Here is a 25764-nt window from a genome sequence, read left to right as displayed (position 1 = left end):
TGTGTGTGTGTGTGTGTGTGTGTGCAGGTTCTGCCATGGTCTCTGTGGCCCCGGAGCTGCCGCTGCTTCAGTGTCGCTGGAATCGGGGAAGCCCCAACACATAATCCGAGGTCGCCCAGATCCCTCAGCATGACGGCCACCACCCGCGGGTCTCCTGTCGGGGGCAACGAGAGCCAGAGCCACGCGCCCGACGGCCAGACCCAGACCCAGCTGCCCCAGAGCCAGAACCAGGTGTGTGTGTGTGTGTGTGTGTGTGTGTGTGTGTGAGACAGCACAGCTCAGCAAACCCTGACTGCTATAGGTGCAGTGTGCATCACATGACCTTTTCAATGCCTCCATTTTCACAGTCCACATTGCTTGTTCAAGTTCACCGCTTGTGTCCGTCTTCATAAAGATCAGTGTCACAGAAACAGGACGGAGAGCTTTCCGAATGGATCCAGATTAATGTTTCCGAGAAGCTGTTAAAGATTAACCCATTAGTGGATGATCTAATCCTCAGGGCAGCGTTGAAGACTTATAACGGTTCACACAGAGGACGATAACCACATCAGTAGTGCAGGAACACACCGACACACACTACCGCTGATTATTCTCAGATTCGTCGCCTGTCACTGTAAATGCTGGAGCTCTTTGACGCAGGATTGATTCTGATTGGCTGTCAGTGTTTTTATTTTTCATCATAGAGAAAATCTGGCCTCATGTTAACCAGAATACACAGCATATACAGCCGCTAGTGTGTGACGTCGTGTTGTCGTTCTCTCGTGTGTGTGTTCAGACGCCCTCGCCGAACTCCTCCGATGAGACGTCACCCGTCAGTCCTCCAGAGGAAGTGGTTCAGGCTGAAGCTCCGCCCACACAGGAAGAGGAGGAGCCTGCCTTCCCACACACAGACCTGGCCAAGCTGGACGACATGATCAACCGGTGAGCCTGACGCCTCTCAGAGTGTGTGTGTGTGTTAGTCGTGAGGTAACGTGTGTTCCTGTGGGCCAGGCCGCGCTGGGTGGAGCTGGAGTGTGTGAGTGAGTGTGTGTGTGTGTGTGTGAGTGTGTAAGCGTGTGTGTGTGTCAGGCGTGAGGTATCGTGTGTTCCTGTGGCCAGGCCGCGCTGGGTGGACCTGGAGTGTGTGTGTGAGTGTGTGTGTAAGTGTGTGAGTGTGTGTGTGTGTGTGTGTGTGAGTGTGTAAGCGTGTGTGTGTGTGTGTGTGTGTCAGGCGTGAGGTAACGTGTGTATCGTGTGTTCCTGTGGCCAGGCCGCGCTGGGTGGTTCCGGTTCTGCCCAAAGGAGAGCTGGAGGTTCTGCTGGAAGCGGCGATAGAGCTCAGCAAAAAAGGTCAGACGTCTGAGAAACATCAGTCATCAGTCACATGATCGTGGATATCCAATCGTACTGCATTAATACTGGGATAACCGCAGTCATTTTCCAGTTTAAGTTAACAGGGTTCCCACGGGTCCTTGAAATCCTTGAAAGTTTGTGAATCTGGAAAAAATAATAATTCAAGGCCCTGGAAAGTTTTAGAAAATAAACACACACAGAGACAGGTCCTTGAAAGGGTTAGAATTAATTTTGTGCAAGAAGTTTTCTGGAAAAAATTCCATATTATTCCCTCCGGTCCGCTACTTCGTGGCCTATGCGCACTAGCTTGCTTTATTTACGTTAGTTACGCGCATTTATGCGTTAAGTGTTTCCCGCGTGAGGTGCTTTGTGTTGAGCGTTGCCATGACGTTCACACGCCCACGACACTACTGCGATGGAACCTCAACGTTTGCTGTTTGTGTCCCGCATTAAGTCCTTGAGTTTGAGGGTATTGGACCTGGAAAGTCCTTGAAAGGTCCTTGAATTTGAAGTTAAGCAAGCAGTGGGAACCCTGAGTTAATCACTTTTTACCAGCCAAAGAAGGGAAATTAAATGGCAGTTATATTGTATTATAAGTAATTAATTAATTATTAAATATTATTAGTTTTCACAGCATTACAGTAAATCATACGCACCTATTTTCATTTGATAAATTTTTGTATAAATTTATATACTATTCCAAGTAAACGGCTTCCACTGTAAGCAGCATGAATGACATCACACAAGTATGTGTCTGACCTGATGTGTGTGTGTGTGTGTGTGTGTGTGTAGGGCTGGACGTGAAGTGTGAGGCCTGTCAGAGGTTCTTCCGCGACGGCCTGACCATCTCATTCACAAAGATCCTGACGGATGAGGCCGTGAGCGGCTGGAAGTTTGAAATCCACGTGAGTCTCGATCTCTGATCTAAGCTTTTGACTCTGACTCTGACCCTGGCCCTGACCCTGGCCCTGGCCCTGGCCCTGACCCTGGCCCTGACCCTGGCCCTGGCCCTGGCCCTGGCCCTGACCCTGACCCTGACCCTGGCCCTGGCCCTGGCCCTGGCCCTGACCCTGGCCCTTAATTTGAGCGGTGCAAGACTTGGCTACTTCTCCTGAGTTTGCCCCTGAACGCTCGATTCTACACCTCGCCGGGCATTAACCCGCTTTTACCATGGTCACTTGCCAAATAACACATTTTTAAAACATTAGTTTATATTTTAATTAGTTTTACAATCGAAATCTAAAGTTTTTACAAACAATAACTTGGTTTCCCTGGTTACGCCTGACGGTTTATTTACTAGGTGTCCTCTATCACTTTTTAATGGACACCTTGCAGCCAATCAGAATCGAGTATTCACCAGACCATGGTATAAAAATCAATAAATCCTCCACAATGCAGATCATAGCATACTGGTTTATTCTTCTTCCTGTTTGGGATTATTTACTTTGAGTTATTGAAATTTGATGTTTTTTTTGTTTGATAAATGATCTACTACTTTGTCTTTTCTTTATAGCATAGTCAGACAGAGTCAGATTTGTCTAAGCATGTTTTTGCATCTTTGTATAGTCTCACTCAACAAAGATGTTTTTTTATTTATTACAATTTTAACTTGTGATAAAATCAAAAATTTGAGGTTAAATTCGTTATAACAACGGCTTATAGAGCCGTCTAGTGTCTGTTGATATTATTGCTGTTTTGTTATTTTTATACCAACACATGACACCACATTTTTAGGTTTTGTCTCTCTGAAATTACTGGAATGATATATATATTTTTTTTTACTGAAGTTAAAGAAATATTAAATATAGCATAAAAAATAAGCATAATTTACATAGAAAATATGGTACTTTTAGAGGTAAATAAATTCAAAAATAAAAAATTGTTTGGATGACACCCGAGATCTTCGTGCCACGAAGGCGTATTAAGTAATTAAGTCTTCATGAGTCTGGCGTCTCGTTCCAGAGGTGCATCATCAACAACACGCACCGGCTGATGGAGCTCTGCGTGGTCAAGCTGGCTCAGGACTGGTTCCCTCTGCTCGAGCTGCTCTCCATGGCCACCAACCCGCACTGCAAGTTCCACATTTACAACGGCACGCGCCCGTCTGAGAGCGTCCCTGCAGGAGCGCAGCTCGCCGACGATGAGCTGTTCGCCCGGCCGCCCGACCCGCGCTCTCCCAAGGTGCACTGCTTCATCTCTCGCTCTCCCCTGAGTGTGAACCTGTCCCTCTCTGATCAGTGAAGCAGGGCATTTACATTTATGCATTTGGCAGACCCTTTTATCCAAAGCGACTTACAACACAGGGTACACATTTACATTCTTATCAGTTCTTGCTTTCCCTGGGAATCGACCCCATGACCTTGGCGTTGCAAGCGCCAGCGCTCTACTGTTTGAGCTACAGCAAAGATATAATGGGTATAAATGCAATATTCCCCACGCACAGGCATGTGTGTTCGGACAGGAAGATGCACAAGAATTGTTGTGAATGAGTTTAAATTAGGGCTGCACAATAAATCGAAATATCGCAAATGTATATATCGATATGCATATCGCAGCGGCTTGCAATAACTGGAGTCATGATCAAAAGACAGAAACTCACTCTCTCTCTCGGCTGAAGAACTTCTGTAGCTTTAATAAGAATCAGGATATATTTAATTCATGCAGAGAAAACTAAGCAGTGTTTATTTTTACATTCGATTATTGAGTTTGTGTTGTTTAATAACCCTAATGTACAGAGCCGCCTTAACCTAATGTTAGGCCCCGGGGCTGAGAGGTTTTGTAGGCCCCCCATCCCCTCGATTTATAGAGTCTAATTTCAAAAAAAGTGTAATATCTAATCTACATCACAGAATGCATTAGTTTCTTTCGAGACCTACAACAGTGAGTTTTTTAATATTGTTTTCAATTTTAATATTGTTATTAACATATCACTGAACACATAAACACAAGACACTTTATTTAACAACCACACACAGCAACTAAATTTCACGAGCGACAAATAGGAAAGAAGCCTTCAGTGGAGCTCAGCTCCCGTCACCGTCTGGAGTGCAGTGCAGGAGAGACAGAAGAGTTCGAGGGCGATTTCACAGACTTATGACTTGACTGTAACTAACCACAAACATGGATATAATAAAATGATGCATGGAAAAGAAACTGTCGACAGTCTCAGTGAGTTTATGCTGGATTTAGTGCGTAAATCATTTTGTTTACAAATTAGACGCTTTGCAGTTGTTATAAAGATTTTATTTTGGATGTGTTCATTGTGATTATATTGGCTGGGTTTATAAAAGTTTATAAAATTGAAAGGATCATTGCTTGCCTGGTGCATTTGGAAACAAAGCTTGTCTATTTCTAAATGTAATCGCGTGCATCGCTGATGATTATACTGTCCGTGTGTTGAAAAAAACTTAGATTAAACACACTCGCAACAGACACACCCCAAAGCGGAGACGTTACAGCGTTGCCAGCGGCACTGAGCGGACTTTTGCCGCTGTAGTGGACACGCACCGTAAATAAATTTATAAACTGTAGTCTTATAAATCAGCCTTAACGCCTCATTCGCGCCGCGGGACCAGATGCGCGTAAACGCGTCTTTGCATTGACTTAACATTGAAAACACTCGCGCCAGACGCTCTTTTCGCGTTTGGTGTGAACGCACCATGACAATAACATTAGAGCGACAGCACTGTCTACCAACTCCACAAGCGACTAGCGACATACAGCGACAAAATCTGACAAGTTAAAACAATATGACCTTTTCAGCTCATCATGAACCTGAACATGGGAGGCCCCTGGGCTTCAGCCCAGGTAAGCCCGTGCATTAATGCGGCCTTGCTAATGTAGGATAACCTGACCCCTGACCCCGAGGTTTACACTGATGTTAGAATAACTCTTCTGATATACAGTAAAACACTAATGTTCACTGGCAGAAGGTTAGGGATGTTTTCTCGTCACAAAAAGAATGTGAAACTCGTATGTTGGTTATATCATTTTAAATATATTTGAAAGAAAATTTAAGTTTATTTTACACACTTTTAGCATCGCATTATTACAGTTATGGCATATCGCCATATCAATATCGTGCAGCCCTAGTTAAAACTCGTCATGAAATATAAATTTGCCTAGTCGTTCTCCTATAGTGCTGTATATCGAGTGAAACGCTTCTGGAACAAGAACAGATGTGGGCGGGGCTTGATTGTGTCTGTGGGGAATTGATTGGATGGTTGTGGTTTGCTATTGGCTGATCTCATGTGAGTGACAGGTTGCCCCGCCCACATCATCAGAGAAGAGATGAGATGCTGCAAGAGGAACTTGTTCTGATGCAACATTATTAACACAATAATATTGTACACCCATAAATCATTTAGAATAAACACTGCAATATTCCATTAAGAAAAACAAGAATTATCCATTTTGATGCCATGGTGACTTTAAAATCAAATGTTTGTCTGTGAAACACAAGTGAACCTCCTCATGGGAAAGTAGGCACTGGTGTAATTGCATATAACATTAACTTTGGTTCTATCCACCTATTTTTATGTGAATTTTGGTATATTGTATAAAAAACACTTTATGGAAACGGCAAGAAGCACATTTACAGAATGTGAGTGAGAGTGTGTTACCGAACGCCAGAGAACACGACAGCGTTTACTGTGTTCGTCTGACGCTCGAGACACACTCGCTTATGATGGAGGGAGGAACAGCCGACTGCAGAAACTCAGTTTATTACTGATATTTAGTGATGGTTTTGTTCTCTTGAACACATGGGATGGAAACTCTGCTTTATTCGCAAATGTTTTATGCCATTTGCCCAAGTTAAATTCGCATCTTTGGATGGAAAGGCAGCTAGTGTCTACTGAAGGAAAACGAGTAATGATAATTGTCCAGATGCAGTGTGTGTGTGTGGGGTCGTGACCCGGTCGTGTGTGTCTGGCTCAGGGCTGGCTGGTGGACCTCGTCAATAAATTTGGCACATTGAACGGGTTCCAGATTCTTCACGATCGCTTCATGAGCGTCCAGGCTCTCAACGTGCAGATAATCGCAGCGCTCATCAAGTAAGTTCGTCTAACCCTAACCCTATCCATCTCTGACATCACAGACCCGACGGCTCTCTCGTTCCTGCTTTGAGCCTCACTGTTCCTCGGTTTGTCTTCCAGACCTTTCGGCCAATGTTACGAGTTCTTGACTTTGCACACGGTGAAGAAGTTCTTCTCACCCATAATCGAGATGGTTCCTCAGTTTCTGGAGAACCTCACAGACGAGGAGCTGAAGAAGGAGGCCAAGAACGAGGCCAAGAACGACGCTCTGTCCATGATCATCAAGTCCTTGAAGAACTTGGCGTCTAGAGTTCCTGGTCAAGAGGAGACCGTCAAGAACTTGGAAATCTTCCGGTTGAAGATGATCCTTAGGTAAGCCGTCCCTTCACACTAGATAGAGAGATATTAATAATGATATTGCACATGGTAATTGACGGCATATTAATACAGTTATTCCACATTATAAATAAATTCTATTATGTGGTGGTTTATATTTATACTATTCATTATTAAATTATTTATATTAATATAAATATATTTTTTATATTATTATACATAACGGTTGATGTTATGCGCACGGTGTGTTCTGTGAACGTTCACGCTCTGCCGGTTTATGGAGTGTGTTCTCTCGTCTGCTTTACAGGCTGTTGCAGATCTCCTCGTTTAATGGGAAAATGAACGCGCTGAACGAAGTGAACAAGGTGATCTCGAGCGTGTCTTACTACACACACCGGCACGGGAACCCTGAGGAAGAGGAGTGGCTGACAGCCGAGCGCATGGCCGTAAGATTCCCTGTCAATCAGTCAGTCATCGGGTGCGTCTCAATCTGATCCCGGTGTCCTCGGCCCCTGTGCGGTGTTCATGATCGCCTGCGGGACTGAAGCCTGTCTGCCGTTAGCCTTTAGCTCTCAGTGTCCCGGGAGCGGGAGGGTTAGCTATTAGAGCACATGTTTAAGTAATCATCGTTTATCACATATTTCAAAATATATCACATATATAAGGAATCATCGTTTAAGTAATCATCAAAAATCGTCTAAAGATGCGTCTTTTTCGGCAACACTTGATACATTAATACGGACACCTCTTCTCTTCTCTTCTATTTAAAAATACATATATTATTACATATACTGCGTTAGACTACACTGGGAAGGGTCATAGCACTTACATATTGTCCTACTGTTAGTTTCACTGCTTCTATTCTCGTTTGTAAATCGCTTTGGATAAAAGCGTCTGCTAAGTGATTAAATGTAAATGTAATCGTAAAATAGGAATCGTTTGAAAGCGTAAACACTCAAAATTCATCGTGTGAAAACCGCTTTGAAGTTGGACATGGAAACGGCACTGTAAATCAGCTCAATTTCTGTGATGTCAACTTCAAAATTTGGAACACAAATCGGTTCGACGAATGGCTTTCATTTTCTAGCCATTTAAGAGTCCAAATTATTTTATAAAATATGTATTTTGTATGAAATAAAAATGTTTATTTCACTACATTTGCTTTACAGTAAACCTAAACTTGAAAAAAAACTAAAAAAACTAAAACCAGTTCAGATCTGTGATCTAAACCAGCGGTGATGCTTAACATTGATGAATACTCGGTTATATATAACTTCAACATTTCAGCGGAAGATTATGTTCACTGCCTGTCTATCAGTGTATGTTTATGCTGAAATATAATTAAAATATGGTTTGTTTTTTTGTTTTAAATCATCTTTCACGTGTATTGCACGATTTATGTTTCACGCTTCAGTATTTTTGTTAAGGGAACTTAGTGAGCATCGTTCGGTTAGTGAGCTCCCTGGTTTTCACAGTGCATTATGGGACTTTTTAGGTAGTGAACGTTCCAGTGCACTGGAAGGATTTTGCAGTTGAGACGCACCCACTGTTCCTGGTGTCTAGTAGAGTAGAGAGTGTGTGTGTGTGTGTGTGTGTTACACTTCGTGTGATGCTACAGGAAGTGCTCATGGTGTGTGTTGTGTGTGTCAGGAGTGGATTCAGCAGAACCACATCCTGTCCATCGTGCTGAGAGACAGTCTTCACCAGCCGCAGTACGTGGAGAAGCTGGAGAAGATCCTGCGCTTCGTCATTAAGGAGAAAGCTCTGACCCTGCAGGACCTGGACAGCATCTGGGCGGCTCAGGTACGAGCCTAACGCTAACCCTGACGCTAACCCTAACGCTATCATACATCCATCAGTAGTGTGACAGAACACCTGACTATAACTCACAGTTAAAGTCCCCCTGTAGTCAATCAGTTTATCCCTTAAAACTCATCTTTAATCACCAATATTACATATTTAAACTTTTTTTCCTTGAAAAAAAATTCTTCATGCCTTATCTTGAATGTAACTCGACACCCTCGCCTCATTTAGTATGCGCGGTTCTATGAATCTGCAAATGAGCCCCGCCTCCACTCACTCACTCAGCTCAGAGATCCACTGGTTGACGATCACACGTTGATCTGATTGGTTACAAGGTAGTTTGTGACGTCAGAAACACCAGCGATTTCAAAGCGTGTTTTTGAGACTGTCTTTGGTTCACTGCAGTTTTAAGTAAAAATACTCAGCAATGCTGTCGACTTATGAGTTTACACATGGTTTGTCTTAAAGCAGATTAAAAACTCCACATAGACACATAAACAACATTAAACGCTGGATTTAACCGGTTAAACTGTTGCTGATGCTGCTGGGAAAACTTTCCCTGGTGGCCTTTGTCCCTGACGCAACTCTCCCCTGCTGCCAGAACAGAAGGAACTGGATAATATTCTGAATGTTCTGATCCATTCTGACCTCTGACCTGTAATGCTGCCTGAATCATAATCATACACTGTTCGCTCGTTGGCCAGAGGAGAACTGAGACTGAGTTTCTCACGAGGGTTTTCCTCCATTCTGTCACTGATGGAGTTTTAGTTCCTCTGTCGCCTTTGGCTTTTGTCTTGCTTAGTTGAGGACATTTAATTAGGGCTGACTTCTAATAGTCGAGGATTCGACGATTCGATTCGGAGAGGTCTGATTCGACTATGAACCTCATAGTCGAATAGTAGGGAAGTGTTATGTAACCAATGAGCAGCAGCACACAGCACACAGGCCTGTAACATCCGGACCGCATTTGTTAGCATTTACGGATTTATTGGCTCACAATGGCTTCTAAAAAATCATCAAAAGTGTGGGAGTATTTCGAGAAGGTTAAAGATGACCCAAAGAAAGTTAAGTGCAAGTTGTGTCAGCAGCTTCTTTCATATCACACGACGACAACCAACATGGCGTAGCCCAGGGGTGCCCACACTTTTTTTGCTTGATGATCTACTTTTAAAATGATCAACACAATGAGATTTACCAACTAAAAAACACAGTTTAATAAAAAAATTAAAAAAACACTTCAAATGCTTGTTGCTACTGCAGTAGTAGTACTGCATGTAATCTTGTAATTAAGGAGAAAAATAATAATAAATGTTCATTGTTGATATTCAATTTTAACACTAAACTCAAAATACCTACAACATTTTGCCTTATTCTGATGACTTGCACTGACTGGAATCAGACAGTTTTATATAATCCGGGCAGAAGCTGCTGATAGCTAGTCTCAAACAGGCCTCCACATTGTCATCAGTCATGGTGGACCGGTGTTTTGATAATTTTCAAACAGTTTATTTTCAAATGGTTGGAATTTATGAATGAATGAATGGCATTTGTGTACGCTACCGATTCCGAATACTGTTAGCTTCACAATTTCGCGCTCTGTTCTCCGAAGCTCTTGAGCTAGTTGTCATGACACCCGAATAAACAAAAATCGCGCCTGGTAAAAATTAATTCGTCAAGTGCAAGTTATACAGAAACTAAAAGAAGTAAGGACAATGCTATATTTATATTTATTTTTATTTAAATTTAACAAAAGCATATTTTAAAATTATGTGCGATCTACCAGCATTGTCTTTGCGATCGACTGGTAGATCGCGATCGACCTATTGGGCACCACTGGCGTAGCCTATCATTTGAAACGGGTAAGGCTTGTTAACTTTACAAACAAAAAACAAACAAACAGTTCTACCACTCTTTTGTCAATACAGACATAAACCCTATATTATTATTAGGGCTGAACGATATTCTGTTTTAACATCGACATCGCGATGTGCGCATGAGCGATAGTCACATCGCCGGAACATGCGATGTGAAGGGTAGTAGCACCCATGGTGTATTAAGAGAACGGTAGCACACACGGTAAACACAAGTTTGTTGTATGGCTTGTTGCTGGGGTGACGAATGATGATTTCGTACCAAAGTCAAAATATCTTGGCTATATAGTCGGCTATTTGGGACTATTTCGGCTATTTATTTTTCGTGTTCGCATTTATGAGGAAAAAACAATGTTACGTGACAGTTCTCCATTACGGACGCGACCGCACTGAAAGCGGCACTAAAAGGCTGCTTTAAACCTTTCACAGAGACCTCAAACAGAAAGCACAAAGCCTTTCTTTAAAACGAATTTCGTTTTGTATTAATTGTATCTTAATTTTAATCAGTGTTTCATTATCCAATTTCCTGGATTTAATAAATAAAAAGTAAATATAACAGAGATATGCTATACGGAGGCGCAAGCGCCTGCCTGGAGCTTAAGCTATCATCCATGAACCGAAACTCAGCGTATAAGGTAGCCTACTCGCCTCACACACCTAAAAAAAATAGAAATATATATATATATATATATTATCTACAGAGATCTCTACTTTTAAACAGATCCATTCAAAACAAAATAAAACTATGTAATCCGAAATGTGCATTTTTCTCCGGCGCGTTCACTGCGAAGATCGCGAGTTAGTAGGCTAGCCTATAGTCAACTTCATCTTTGCAGCCAAAACAGAAAACACTTGTTTATGTTTCATTGTTTCATTGAAATATTTTACATATTCATAATCATTACTTTTGCTGGTTCTGGTTCTTAGTGACAGCTTTTAGGTGCCGTTTACATGAACGCGTCCACTGCATATGAGAGAGAGAGAATACATTTCTTTTTTTTTTTTGCTTATTTTGAGGAATTTTAGCCTAATAAACAAACATCTGTTAAGAGCGCCGCCACGTTGGATTGCGTAGAACGTTCACCGAATTCTTACAGAAATATGTTCTAATTTTGGAATAAATTTTGGAATAAAATATTAAGTGACCTTTTTGTCACTTGTAATGAAGCTTGCTTATTAGTGAAATTATTAATATCATGGAATGGTAATAATTGACGTTAGCCTGGATTGATGGCTCGCAATATATATCGTTGGATATATCGTTATATAAAAAAGGTTCGACTATCAGTCGACTACGGCAAAATCTAACGAATCAGGTTCGACTATGAAAATCCTTAGTCGAAAACAGCCCTACATTTAATATTCAACAAAATTATTGATCTCCTGCACTGACACCATTATATGAGAACTGAGCTGGATGATGACATCACGGTTTTCTCCAGAGCCCTGATTTTAACTTTTTTACAACAAAAATTAACCCACACTGAACTTACTTAAGCTGGACTGTGACGCTATTTTCTTCGTGTGTGTGTGTGTGTGTGTGTGTGTGGACGAGCGTGTGTGTGTGTGTGTGGACATGTTTTTCTACACCGGTGGGGACTTAAACCTGAATGCACACAGACTCATGGGGACTCGTGTCACTGTGGGGACCTAAATTGAGGTCCCCATGGGTACAAAAGCTTATAAATCATACAGAATTAGTTTTTTTGAAAATGTAAAAATGCAGATTGTCTCCTGTGATGGGTAGGTTTAGGGATAGGGGCAGTGTAAGGGGATAGAATATACAGTTTGTACAGAATAAAAACCATTACGTCTATGGAGAGTCCTCACAAAGATAGTGCACCAGACATGTGTGTGTGTGTGTGTGTGTGTGTGTGTGTGTGTGGACGAGCGTGTGTGTGTGTGTGTGTGTGTGTGTGTGGACGAGCGTGTGTGTGTGTGTGTGTGTGTGTGTGTGTGTGTGTGTGTGTGTGTGGACGAGCGTGTGTGTGTGTGTGTGTGTGTGTGTGTGTGTGTGTGTGTGTGTGTGTGTGGACGAGCGTGTGTGTGTGTGTGTGTGTGTGTGTGTGTGGACGAGCGTGTGTGTGTGTGTGTGGATGAGCGTGTGTGTGTGTGTGTGGATGAGCGTGTGTGTGTGGACGAGTGTGTGTGTGTGTGTGTGTGTGTGTGTGGAAGAGTGTGTGTGGACTAGCGTGTGTGTGCGTGCGTGTGTGTGTGGAAAAGTGTGAGTGTGTGTGTGGGTATGTGTGTGGACAAGTGTGTGTGTGGTGATTGATCTCCTCTGTCTGTTTCCTCAGGCTGGTAAACATGAAGCGATCGTCAAGAACATGCACGATCTGTTGGCCAAGCTGGCGTGGGACTTTTCCCCGGAGCAACTCGACCACCTGTTTGACTGCTTCAAGGTAACGGCGCTCGCAGCGCAGTGTGTAGAGATCCAGAGCCAGTGTGTAGAGTAGAGTAGAGTAGAGTAGAGTAGAGTAGAGTAGAGTAGAGTAGAGTAGAGTAGAGTAGAGTAGAGTTACAGTACAGTAGAGTTACAGTACAGTAGAGTTACAGTACAGTAGAGTTACAGTACAGTAGAGTTACAGTACAGTAGAGTTACAGTACAGTAGAGGTAGTGTAGAGCAGAGTTACAGTACAGTAGAGTAGAGGTAGTGTAGAGTTACAGTACAGTACAGTAGAGGTAGTGTAGAGTTACAGTACAGTAGAGGTAGAGTAGAGCAGAGTTACAGTACAGTAGAGGTAGTGTAGAGTTACAGTACAGTAGAGGTAGTGTAGAGCAGAGTTACAGTACAGTAGAGCAGAGTTACAGTACAGTAGAGTAGAGTTACAGTACAGTAGAGTAGAGGTAGTGTAGAGCAGAGTTACAGTACAGTAGAGGTAGTGTAGAGTTACAGTACAGTAGAGGTAGTGTAGAGTTACAGTACAGTAGAGGTAGTGTAGAGCAGAGTTACAGTACAGTAGAGCAGAGTTACAGTACAGTAGAGTAGAGTTACAGTACAGTAGAGTAGAGGTAGTGTAGAGCAGAGTTACAGTACAGTAGAGTAGAGGTAGTGTAGAGTTACAGTACAGTAGAGTGCAGTAGAGTTACAGTACAGTAGAGTAGAGTAACAGTACAGTAGAGTACAGTGCAGTAGAGGTAGTGTAGAGTTAGTACAGTAGAGTAGAGTTAGAGTAGAGTTACAGTAGAGTAGAGTTACAGTAGAGTAGAGTTACAGTAGAGTAGAGTTACAGTAGAGTAGAGTTACAGTACAGTAGCAGTACAGTAGAGTAACAGTACAGTGGAGTAGAGTTAGTTACAGTAGAGTAGAGTTAGTTACAGTAGAGTAGAGTTAGAGTTACAGTAGAGTAGAGTTACAGTGGAGTAGAGTTACAGTAGAGTAGAGTTACAGTAGAGTAGGGTAGGGTACAGTAGAGGTAGAGTACAGTAGAGGTAGAGTACGGTAGTGTACAGTAGAGGTAGAGTACAGTAGAGGTAGTGTACGGTAGAGTACAGTAGAGGTAGAGTACAGTAGAGGTAGAGTACAGTAGAGGTAGTGTACGGTAGAGTACAGTGGAGGTAGAGTACAGTAGAGGTAGAGTACAGTAGAGGTAGAGTACAGTAGAGGTAGAGTACAGTAGAGGTAGTGTACAGTAGAGTACCGTAGAGGTAGAGTACAGTAGAGGTAGTGTACGGTAGAGTACAGTGGAGGTAGAGTACAGTAGAGGTAGAGTACAGTAGGGTAGAGTACAGTAGGGTACAGTAGAGTACAGTAGAGGTAGTGTACGGTAGAGTACAGTAGAGGTAGAGTACGGTAGAGTACAGTAGAGGTAGAGTACAGTAGGGTAGAGTACAGCAGGGTACAGTAGAGTACAGTAGAGGTAGAGTACAGTAGAGGTAGAGTACAGTGGAGGTAGTGTACAGTAGAGTACAGTAGAGGTAGAGTACAGTAGAGGTAGAGTACAGTAGAGGTAGAGTACAGTAGGGTAGAGTACAGTAGGGTAGAGTACAGTAGAGTACAGTGGAGGTGGTGTACGGTAGAGTACAGTGGAGGTAGAGTACGGTAGAGTACAGTGGAGGTAGAGTACGGTAGAGTACAGTGGAGGTAGAGTACGGTAGAGTACAGTAGAGGTAGAGTACGGTAGTGTACAGTAGAGGTAGAGTGCGGTAGAGTACAGTAGAGGTAGAGTACGGTAGTGTACAGTAGAGGTAGTGTACAGTAGAGGTAGAGTACGGTAGTGTACAATAGAGGTAGTGTACGGTAGAGTACGGTAGAGTACAGTAGAGTACGGTAGAATACGGTGCAGTAGAGTACAGTAGGGTAGAGTAGGGTAGAGTAGAGTACAGTAGAGTACAGTAGAGTACAGTAGTGGTAGTGTGCAGTGGAGGTAGTGTACGGTAGAGCACAGTAGAGGTAGAGTACAGTAGAGGTAGTGTACGGTAGAGCACAGTAGAGGTAGTGTGCAGTGGAGGTAGTGTACGGTAGAGCACAGTAGAGGTAGAGTACAGTAGAGGTAGTGTACGGTAGAGCACAGTAGAGGTAGAGTACAGTAGAGGTAGTGTACGGTAGAGCACAGTAGAGGTAGTGTGCAGTGGAGGTAGTGTACGGTAGAGCACAGTAGAGGTAGAGTACAGTAGAGGTAGTGTACGGTAGAGCACAGTAGAGGTAGAGTACAGTAGAGGTAGTGCACAGTAGGGTACAGTAGAGTACAGTAGAGGTAGAGTACAGTAGAGGTAGAGTACAGTAGAGGTAGAGTACAGTAGAGGTAGTGTACAGCAGAGTACAGTAGAGGTAGTGTACAATAGAGGTAGAGTACAGTAGAGGTAGTGTACATAAGAGGTAGAGTACAGTAGAGGTAGTGTACAGTAGGGTACAGTAGGGTACAGTAGAGTACAGTAGAGGTAGAGTACAGTAGAGGTAGTGTACGGTAGAGGTAGAGTACGGTAGAGGTAGAGTACAGTAGAGGTAGTGTACAGTAGGGTACAGTAGAGTACAGTAGAGTACGGTAGAGGTAGAGTACAGTAGATGTAGAGTACAGTAGAGGTAGTGTACAGTAGAGGTAGAGTACAGTAGTGTACAGTAGAGGTAGAGTACAGTAGAGGTAGAGTGCAGTAGAGGTAGAGTACAGTAGAGGTAGAGTACAGTAGAGGTAGAGTACAGTAGAGGTAGAGTACAGTAGTGTACAGTAGAGGTAGAGTACAGTGGAGTACAGTAGAGGTAGAGTACAGTGGAGGTAGTGTACGGTAGAGTACAGTAGAGGTAGAGTACAGTAGAGGTAGTGTACAGTAGAGTACAGTAGTGTACAGTAGAGGTAGTGTACAGTAGAGGTAGAGTACAGTAGAGGTAGAGTACAGTAGAGGTAGAGTACAGCAGTGTACAGTAGAGGTAGAGTACAGTGGAGTACAGTAGAGGTAGAGTACAGTGGAGGTAGTGTACAGTAGAGTACAGTAGTGTACAGTAGAGGTAGTGTACAGTAGAGTACGGTAGAGTACAGTAGAGGTAGAGTACAGTAGAGGTAGTGTACGGTAGAGTACAGTGGAGGTAGAGTACAGTAGAGGTAGAGTACAGTAGAGGTAGAGTACAGTAGAGGTAGAGTACAGTAGAGGTAGTGTACAGTAGAGTACCGTAGAGGTAGAGTACAGTAGAGGTAGTGTACGGTAGAGTACAGTGGAGGTAGAGTACAGTAGAGGTAGAGTACAGTAGGGTAGAGTACAGTAGGGTACAGTAGAGTACAGTAGAGGTAGTGTACGGTAGAGTACAGTAGAGGTAGAGTACGGTAGAGTACAGTAGAGGTAGAGTACAGTAGGGTAGAGTACAGCAGGGTACAGTAGAGTACAGTAGAGGTAGAGTACAGTAGAGGTAGAGTACAGTGGAGGTAGTGTACAGTAGAGTACAGTAGAGGTAGAGTACAGTAGAGGTAGAGTACAGTAGAGGTAGAGTACAGTAGGGTAGAGTACAGTAGGGTAGAGTACAGTAGAGTACAGTGGAGGTGGTGTACGGTAGAGTACAGTGGAGGTAGAGTACGGTAGAGTACAGTGGAGGTAGAGTACGGTAGAGTACAGTGGAGGTAGAGTACGGTAGAGTACAGTAGAGGTAGAGTACGGTAGTGTACAGTAGAGGTAGAGTGCGGTAGAGTACAGTAGAGGTAGAGTACGGTAGTGTACAGTAGAGGTAGTGTACAGTAGAGGTAGAGTACGGTAGTGTACAATAGAGGTAGTGTACGGTAGAGTACGGTAGAGTACAGTAGAGTACGGTAGAATACGGTGCAGTAGAGTACAGTAGGGTAGAGTAGGGTAGAGTAGAGTACAGTAGAGTACAGTAGAGTACAGTAGTGGTAGTGTGCAGTGGAGGTAGTGTACGGTAGAGCACAGTAGAGGTAGAGTACAGTAGAGGTAGTGTACGGTAGAGCACAGTAGAGGTAGTGTGCAGTGGAGGTAGTGTACGGTAGAGCACAGTAGAGGTAGAGTACAGTAGAGGTAGTGTACGGTAGAGCACAGTAGAGGTAGAGTACAGTAGAGGTAGTGTACGGTAGAGCACAGTAGAGGTAGTGTGCAGTGGAGGTAGTGTACGGTAGAGCACAGTAGAGGTAGAGTACAGTAGAGGTAGTGTACGGTAGAGCACAGTAGAGGTAGAGTACAGTAGAGGTAGTGCACAGTAGGGTACAGTAGAGTACAGTAGAGGTAGAGTACAGTAGAGGTAGAGTACAGTAGAGGTAGAGTACAGTAGAGGTAGTGTACAGCAGAGTACAGTAGAGGTAGTGTACAATAGAGGTAGAGTACAGTAGAGGTAGTGTACATAAGAGGTAGAGTACAGTAGAGGTAGTGTACAGTAGGGTACAGTAGGGTACAGTAGAGTACAGTAGAGGTAGAGTACAGTAGAGGTAGTGTACGGTAGAGGTAGAGTACGGTAGAGGTAGAGTACAGTAGAGGTAGTGTACAGTAGGGTACAGTAGAGTACAGTAGAGTACGGTAGAGGTAGAGTACAGTAGATGTAGAGTACAGTAGAGGTAGTGTACAGTAGAGGTAGAGTACAGTAGTGTACAGTAGAGGTAGAGTACAGTAGAGGTAGAGTGCAGTAGAGGTAGAGTACAGTAGAGGTAGAGTACAGTAGAGGTAGAGTACAGTAGAGGTAGAGTACAGTAGTGTACAGTAGAGGTAGAGTACAGTGGAGTACAGTAGAGGTAGAGTACAGTGGAGGTAGTGTACGGTAGAGTACAGTAGAGGTAGAGTACAGTAGAGGTAGTGTACAGTAGAGTACAGTAGTGTACAGTAGAGGTAGTGTACAGTAGAGGTAGAGTACAGTAGAGGTAGAGTACAGTAGAGGTAGAGTACAGCAGTGTACAGTAGAGGTAGAGTACAGTGGAGTACAGTAGAGGTAGAGTACAGTGGAGGTAGTGTACAGTAGAGTACAGTAGTGTACAGTAGAGGTAGTGTACAGTAGAGTACGGTAGAGTACAGTAGAGGTAGAGTACAGTAGTGTACATTACATATTTAGTTGTAAATTTTAAAAGTTATGAGTTACTTCACTAGTCAGTTGTAATGAGTTCCCCCTGACGCTGGGTAACCGGCTGCCTCTCGTCTCTGTGCTCGTGTCCCGCAGGCGAGCTGGACGAACGCGAGTAAGAAGCAGCGTGAGAAGCTCCTGGAGCTGATTCGCCGGCTGGCGGAGGATGATAAGGATGGAGTGATGGCTCATAAAGTGCTCAACCTGCTGTGGAACCTGGCTCACAGTGACGACGTGCCGGTGGACATCATGGACCAGGCCCTGAGTGCACACATCAAGATCCTGGACTACAGCTGCTCTCAGGTCAGAGTTCAGCGCAACATCAATCCCAGCATGCACCGCTCTCTCTCACCGTTAGGTTTCTTTCTGCTGAGTAAAATCTCAGAGTAAAACTGGGAGCTGTGAAGAATATGATACACTGGTGTTTTGCCAGATGAGAAGTTTATGTATCATATTCTTAATCTTTTAATTCCTTTTTAATAACTCTTAATTTTCCTTGCTTTTATTTTGTGATTAATTTAATTCCTTTCTGTGTTAAGCACTTTGAATTGCCGTAGTGTATGAAATGTGCTGTATAAATGAACTTGCCTTGCAGGACCGTGACACGCAGAAGATGCAGTGGATCGACCGCTTCATCGAGGAGCTTCGCACGAACGATAAGTGGGTGATTCCAGCGCTGAAGCAGATCAGGGAAATCTGCAGCTTGTTTGGAGAAGCTCCTCAGAACCTCAGGTGAGTTATTGAGCAGGTGTCCGAATCACACACACTCCGTGTGTCCCAGCTGTGTGTGTGCAGGGTTTGTACACAGTGCTTGAAAAGCTTGAATTTTTCTTTTTGAAATTTAAGCTCTGGAAAACAGCCATATTAATGAAAAGGTACTTGAAAAGTGCTTGAATTATTGAAAGACAATATATGTGAAATTAGTGTTTAATTTTATCGATAAATCAATCTTTTCACACAAAATGAACGCTGCGACTTCGCCTGGCTAAGAGTGTAATATTGCTTAGAAATATCCAAGTATATGATATACAGCTTTTATTCTTCAAGGCAATCATAATTTCATGAAAAAAAAATCAGTTTGAATAAGGAAAGCGATATCTTTGTCATAGTATCCTTTCAGTGGTTAAAGTTACACAGTCATTGCTTGTGCTGCACTTTATTTTTACCATTTTGTTTTATTGTTTTGTTTTTGTTTATCTATTTACCTTTTTTAGAATTTGAAAGATAATGTATTGTTTGATAAGTGAGATCTCTGATTGTAGTCCTTGAAAACCAAAAAAGTAGTGCTTGAAAAGTCCTTGAAAGGCCTGGAATTTCATTTTACAGTATGTACGAACCCTGTTTGTGTGTGTGTGTGTGTGTGATTGTCGTTTGTCTCTGGAGCAGTCAGACGCAGAGGAGTCCACATGTCTTCTACCGTCACGATCTGATCAACCAGCTTCAGCACAATCACGCGCTCGTCACGCTGGTGGCCGAGAACCTGTCGGCGTACATGGAGAACATGAGGCAGTTCTCCAAAGGTCAGTGTCATCTGTCCGCATCACAGCTCAGATTCTGAATTTGACATGCTACGTTTATCTCTGTTAAACTGCTTTGAAACAATCTGTGTTGTTAAAAGCTCTTTATAAATAAAGCTGACTTGACTTGATGTAAACATTCCTATTGTAATGTTTTGTCTCCAGAGTATCCAGGATTCGATCCTCAGACGGTTCGAGTGGGCAGCCGGTACAGCCACGTACAAGAGGTGCAAGAGAGACTCAATTTCCTGCGGTCAGTGATGCTCGTCTCACACTAGAGTTGTCAAAAGTACCCAATCACAGACGTATTGTAGCCAATCACAGATGTATACGATGAGCGCGTGAGCACAACGGCCTGTTAGGGGTTAACAGTTTAGGACCCAAGGACCCGCTGTTTGAAAGAAGACCCGGAGTCAGAATTATAAAAAATTGAAGAAAAGTTTTACTGAAGATAGTTTGCAGAAGTTCAGCTTCAGACTCACACAGGAGTTCGTAGGCCGCCCCGCTTACAGTTACACAGATCACAGCAGTTTATACCATTTCCAAAGTCTAAGCTACGTCATTGCTTACAGGTTGGATGATTCTGATTGGCTAAGAAATTGATAAACATAGTAATTTCCCACACATATTCAGATAGACTGAAGCATATCTCCATAGATTATGCGGCTGACACTCGGACGCTGAAGTTAGACACGTCGTGACCTTCCAGTTCTCAGATCTGGGTTGCTGGGTGCCAGTATGTCCCTAACAACAACTCAGTCAATCTCCAACAATACCAGTGGTTCCTCAACCTGTAACCAAGAAGACTAACACACACACACACCGACACACAGCTTTCCAAGGTTGGATTTGGCCAGGCTCTAACTATAAACAGGAGTCTCGTCTCAAAACATCAAGATAACAAGTTCTTTCTCTCAGGATAGGACACTTTAGTCTTAATGGAAAATATAGGCTTTAACTGAGAAATGGTCCCTTAAACTATAGACTTCAATGACCCCTGTATGACCCCTATGTGTTTTAACACGTTGAAGACCTTTCTCAAACACAAAACATGTCCATATTTCATTTCTGTAAACCGGACTAAATAAGCAAGATGTATTCACATATCAAATACTGACATTAAAGAATACACGAAAAGAACATTTCAGTGATCACACTTGTAACTTCTATAACAAACTAAAATCTTCAGAGAAGTCATTCAACTCATTTGATATTTAGAAGGAAAAATATTGATTAATACCTTGATTATAATCACTCATTACATATACATTGAAGCAGCAGTGGATTCCAACCCCCCCCTTCAGGCCAATCAGAGGCGTTTATGATCCCGGTCAGCAGCGCTCAAAGCGGCACATTTTTGAAATTTCAGTTCCAACGTGGTACCGAAGTCGGTACTTTTGACAACACGATCTCATACATACACACACACACACACACACACTCACAGGAAGATGTTGGACTGCAGAATCGCCAGGAGTGTGTTTGTTCTCCTCACACAACGAGCGGTTCTCATGTGTGTCCAGGTTTCTGCTGAAGGACGGGCAGCTGTGGCTCTGTGCTCCTCAGGCCAAGCAGATCTGGAAGTGTCTGGCGGAGAACGCCGTGTTCCTGTGCGACCGCGAGGCCTGCTTTAAGTGGTACTCCAAACTCATGGGGGACGAGCCGGATCTGGACCCCGACATCAACAAGGACTTCTTCGAGAACAACGTTCTGCAGCTGGACCCCACGCTGCTGACGGAGAACGGCATGAAGTGCTTCGAGCGCTTCTTCAAAGCCGTGAACTGCAGAGAGGGGAAGCTGGTGGCCAAACGCAGGGCCTACATGATGGACGACCTCGAGCTGATCGGGCTCGACTACCTGTGGAGGGTAACGACCTGAACCAGTCACTGCAACACACTAGCATTAAACCCACGAGTGTGACGTCACTGCACTACACTAGCATTCAGCCCATCGAGACTCATGCGTCTGTCACTGCACTACCTTTACATTACATAGGGCTGGGAATATATAAAGCCACGATATGATATTATCGCGATTTTAAAGGGATTGTTCACCCATAAATGAAAATTAGCCCATGATTTACTCACCCTGAAGTCATCCTAGGTGTTTATGACATTCTTCTTTCAGACGAACACAGTCAGAGTTATATTAAAAAACGTCTCAGCTCTTCCAAGCTTTATAATGGCAGTGAATGGCCGTATGACTTTGGAAGTCGATAAAGTTGTAACAGAAACCCTTAATGCGCTCCGGCTGCTCATCCACACAACAGCAGAGCCTGGTGCTCACAAACACAAACCTTTAAATGGGTTCCAAGAGTTGAATTTTTAAAAACGTTAGCATCTCCGCGTAAACTTCAAAACAGTGTTAAAACTTCAAAATCTGTGAAAACGCTGACGCACACCTTTGACATTCATTGATTTCATCAGATTCTCTGCTGTTTTCTTTCCACAGGTTGTGATTCAAGGCAGTGATGACATCGCCACTCGGGCCATAGACCTGCTGAAAGAGATATACACCAACCTCGGACCAAAACTACAAGTGAATCAGGTGACCCTTCCTTCCTCGCCGGCCGTCACCCATCAGCTCACCTGAGCTCTACGTGACCCGCTGCGGTGTGTGTTCACAGGTGGAGATCCATGAGGACTTCATCCAGTCGTGCTTCGACCGGCTCAAGGCCTCGTACGACACGCTGTGTGTTCTGGACGGAGACAAGGACAGCATCAACTGTGCCAGACAGGAGGCCATACGCATGGTGCGGGTCCTCACGGTGCTCAAAGAGTACATCAACGAGTGTGACAGCGACTACCATGAGGAGAGGACCATCCTGCCCATGTCCAGGTGCTGACACACACACACACACACACACACACACATATATGAGCCCTTCCTGTAGTTCAAGGTCATGGGGTCAATTCCCATGGCACAACAATCCCATAACTTCCCCTCCCTCTATCAGCGAATCGCTTCTCTTCTCTGATGATGAGGGCGGGGCAACCTGTCACTCCACCAATAGCAAACCACAACCATCCAATCAATTCCCCATGGACAAAATTAAGCCACGCCCACATCTGTTCTTGTTCCAGAAGCGTTTTACTCGGATATATACGGCACTATATGGAAGAAAAGATGGGTGCAACTTCTTTCATCCTTCCCTCGCACTTTGTAACACATTTTTCCCTCGCGGGTCAAAATTATACTTTTTTTTTTTTCCAGAAACCTTATTTTATTTCATTTTGATGTTTTTTTTTTATGCAATTTTTTTGGAGATTTTTTAAAGGGTTAGTTCACCCAAAAATGAAAATTCTGTCAGTAATTACTCACCCTCATGTTGTTCCAACCGCGTAAGACCTTCGTTCATCTTCGGAACACAAATTAAGATATTTTTGATGAAATCAGAGCTATGTCTCAATCCTCCATAGGCTTCTATGTGACCGAAACTTGCTGGCCCAGAAAAGTCATTAAAGAGATTGTTAATATAGTCCAAGTAACTCCAGTGGCTCAATCTTAAGTATATCAAGCGACGAGAATACTTTTTGTGCGCAAAAACAAACAAAAATAACGACTTTATTCCACTATTCATTTCCTTCTCTCTGGGCCTCTAGTTGGTTTGCGTAGTCTTTTTGCGCAGCGCGTCTGTGTTACACGTCACCACGTAGGCTCACTATTGGCCGACGCCGGTCATGTGTGTGATGCGTGATGACGTGCAACACAGACGCGCAGCGCAAAAACACTACGAGGCCCAGAGAGAAGGAAATGAATAGTGGAATAAAGTCGTTATTTTTGTTTGTTTTTGCGCACAAAAAGTATTCTCGTCGCTTGATAAACTTAAGATTGAGCTACTGGAGTCACTTGGACTATATTAACGATCTCTTTAATAACTTTTCTGGGCCAGCAAGTTTCGGTCACATAGAAGCCTATGGAGGAGTGAGACATGGCTCAGATTTCATCAAAAATATCTTAATTTGTGTTCCGAAGATGAACGAAGGTCTTACGCGGTTGGAACAACATGAGGGTGAGTAATTACTGACAGAATTTTCATTTTTGGGTGAACTAACCCTTTAATATATTTTATTTACCTTTAAATTAATAGATTTGATCAATAAAAAAAGAAATAAATGGTAATTTAAACATGTTCCTCACATTCTTTCAAAATAACTCACAATTTTATGCATAACCCTTCTTATTCAGCTCAAAATATCTTACATTGTGTGTCTTTGCCGACCTCTTGTGTAAAAAAAATATGTAACATATTTCATGACTCTAGATGGCCTTATATCTCTATATGGAGCAAATGAGCTGTTCCTCTGGGTCCTAAAGCCAGTTACTCTTCAGTGTGCGTTCAGATACACATGTAGACTTTATAAAATAATTTTTGGGTGAAGTTTTAGCATTTTTAGGTTTTGTCTGTGTGTACTGAAGCATTCCATTCATTCCTAAGGGGGTCAAACTGACCTGTGAGGGAAGGATTTAGGGGTGCAACGGATCAAAAAACTCACGGTTCGGATCGTTTCTCGGATCAGAGTCACGGATCGGATAATTTTTCGGATCAGCAAAAAAAAAAAAAAAAAAAAGACAAGACAAGACAAATAAACAAGTTTTGTCTTTTTGTTTATTAACATTTTTAAAATATTAAATTAAAATATATAAAATCAACAGTGGGTGTGCGACGGGTTCATTCCATGAAGCGTGACTATAAACACACTGATAGCGTTTGTGATGGCTTTAGCCCGGTCTGATTGTGCAACATTGAGCAGCCTTCGTTTTCACTCCTGTCAGCGAAACACTGGGGTGATGTCGCTTCAAATGCGTGGCCATGCTTGATGTGTTTCCACGGATGTCCCGATACCACTTTTTCACTTCCTATACGATACCGATGCCGCAGCATATCGGCTATTTGCCGATACCGATATCAATCCGATATTTTTATTTTATTCTTTAACTAATACTACTAATAATAAAATATATAGAAGCACTTTGCTCAATTAGCCACATAAAAACATCTCACTCAAATGGAGAGCAAATAGGCTACTTCTCCAGTATATAGTCCACAACAACAGTTGATAATGAAAGACTGTCACCCTTTATTCAAAAGACCTTGAGATATGTTTGGTAATTGTAGGTTACCTGAATGAATTTAAAATTAATTTGCTATATTTCAGATCAATATATTTGTTTCCTTAAAATTTTAATGAACTTTAACGTTATTCTCATCTGAATTATAAATCATTTATTTCTGTATAAAATGATACTACCATTAAAAACACATTTGATTTTCTTTTTTAATCAATGTAGAACGTGTAACTTCAAAATAAACAGATTACTCTGTTTGAGGACAAGAAATTAAAACCAATGCAATATAATGTCCAAAAGATGAGATAATTTTTGCTTTTAAACAGCATGTGTGCGTGTGTGTGATTGTTCGATCGCGCCCGTGCCTCTCTCTCTCTCTCTCTCTCTGACACACACACACACACACACACACACACATTCCAGCATACATCGCAGCCTGTTCATTTTGCTGCGTTCATATTTTTTTACAGTCTATGGTTCACACCATACGCGAATAGAGAGTCAAATTCGCGTCTAACGTTAGTTCGATGCTTGAACAGTTTGAATCCTTTCGCGCGTCCAAAGCGAATAGGACGCGCCGCGCGCGTATAATGATAAAGCGAGCGTTTGAAGCGAAATAGACGCGTGTTCCAGGGAAGCCAAAATGCTCCCATACAGGGGATTTAGATGACGCGGGGCGTTCAAGCTCCTCCGTTCCTCCGCTCGCCATGACCACGCTGTGTGTGGACTGAACATGCGCACAACTTTTTTTTTTTTTCATAAATTAATCCGCGGATCACGTGTGTGCCGAACCGAAGATATTGATCCGAACGGATCACGGATCAATGATGATCCGTTGCACCACTAGAAGGATTTGTTACTCTTCTAAATTTCAATCACAAAACTCCTCGAATCCATTCATTTGTGTATTCGTGATTCAAGTGCGACAAAAATCCTGGGGTCTTGGACCCCTCTGATGAACACTCGATAAAACATTTTTTTTCAAAAAAGAGTTTCGGTTCAAAATGACCCGAGGGAAGGTCGCGATGAAACAGACGTAGCATCAGATCTTTTGTTCTGTAGTGTAAGTGATTATAGAAAAAGAAAAAATGTTGGGCGGGACTTGGTTGTGTGCATCAGTTGTTGATTGGATGTTGAGATGTGGGCGTGGCAGTCAGAAGTGTATGCAGATGAGCATGAGCTTGTAGGGGCGGAGCTTAATCGCACTAAACGATTGGAGAATACTGAATACGTCACCAGAAGATCCAGTTACGACAGTCTGATTAAACATTACAAGGTCAAAACTTTTTTAAAAAAAGGAAACATGCGGATTCAA

The 25764-nt window shown here is 42.9% G+C and overlaps 1 protein-coding gene across 7 annotated transcripts in view; it reads left to right on the top strand.

Moving 5' to 3' along the window:
• The window catches only part of LOC308699786 (ubiquitin carboxyl-terminal hydrolase 9X-like), a 67259-nt gene that overhangs the window by 7666 nt on the left and 33829 nt on the right, over positions 1–25764 (top strand). For 4 of the 7 annotated variants that reach the window (XM_081380807.1, XM_081380805.1, XM_081380803.1 and 1 more), the window contains exons 3-19: positions 28–231; positions 776–921; positions 1250–1329; positions 2125–2237; positions 3295–3513; positions 6271–6386; positions 6489–6740; positions 7012–7150; positions 8355–8507; positions 12676–12780; positions 17959–18165; positions 18458–18594; positions 19246–19382; positions 19545–19632; positions 20903–21245; positions 21831–21926; positions 22006–22217. In XM_081380807.1, coding sequence (XP_081236933.1) covers positions 130–231; positions 776–921; positions 1250–1329; positions 2125–2237; positions 3295–3513; positions 6271–6386; positions 6489–6740; positions 7012–7150; positions 8355–8507; positions 12676–12780; positions 17959–18165; positions 18458–18594; positions 19246–19382; positions 19545–19632; positions 20903–21245; positions 21831–21926; positions 22006–22217 — 2645 coding nt within the window. In that variant the 5' untranslated portion in view covers positions 28–129. The remainder of the gene's footprint in view (positions 1–27; positions 232–775; positions 922–1249; positions 1330–2124; positions 2238–3294; positions 3514–6270; positions 6387–6488; positions 6741–7011; positions 7151–8354; positions 8508–12675; positions 12781–17958; positions 18166–18457; positions 18595–19245; positions 19383–19544; positions 19633–20902; positions 21246–21830; positions 21927–22005; positions 22218–25764) is intronic. The other 3 variants (XM_081380806.1, XM_081380804.1, XM_081380802.1) reach the window with 1 other exon arrangement.

The sequence above is a fragment of the Scardinius erythrophthalmus genome (genome assembly GCF_964197995.2).
Source record: "Scardinius erythrophthalmus genome assembly, chromosome: 12".
Taxonomy (NCBI): Eukaryota; Metazoa; Chordata; class Actinopteri; order Cypriniformes; family Leuciscidae; genus Scardinius; species Scardinius erythrophthalmus.
This window is presented reverse-complemented; position numbering and strand designations above follow the sequence as displayed.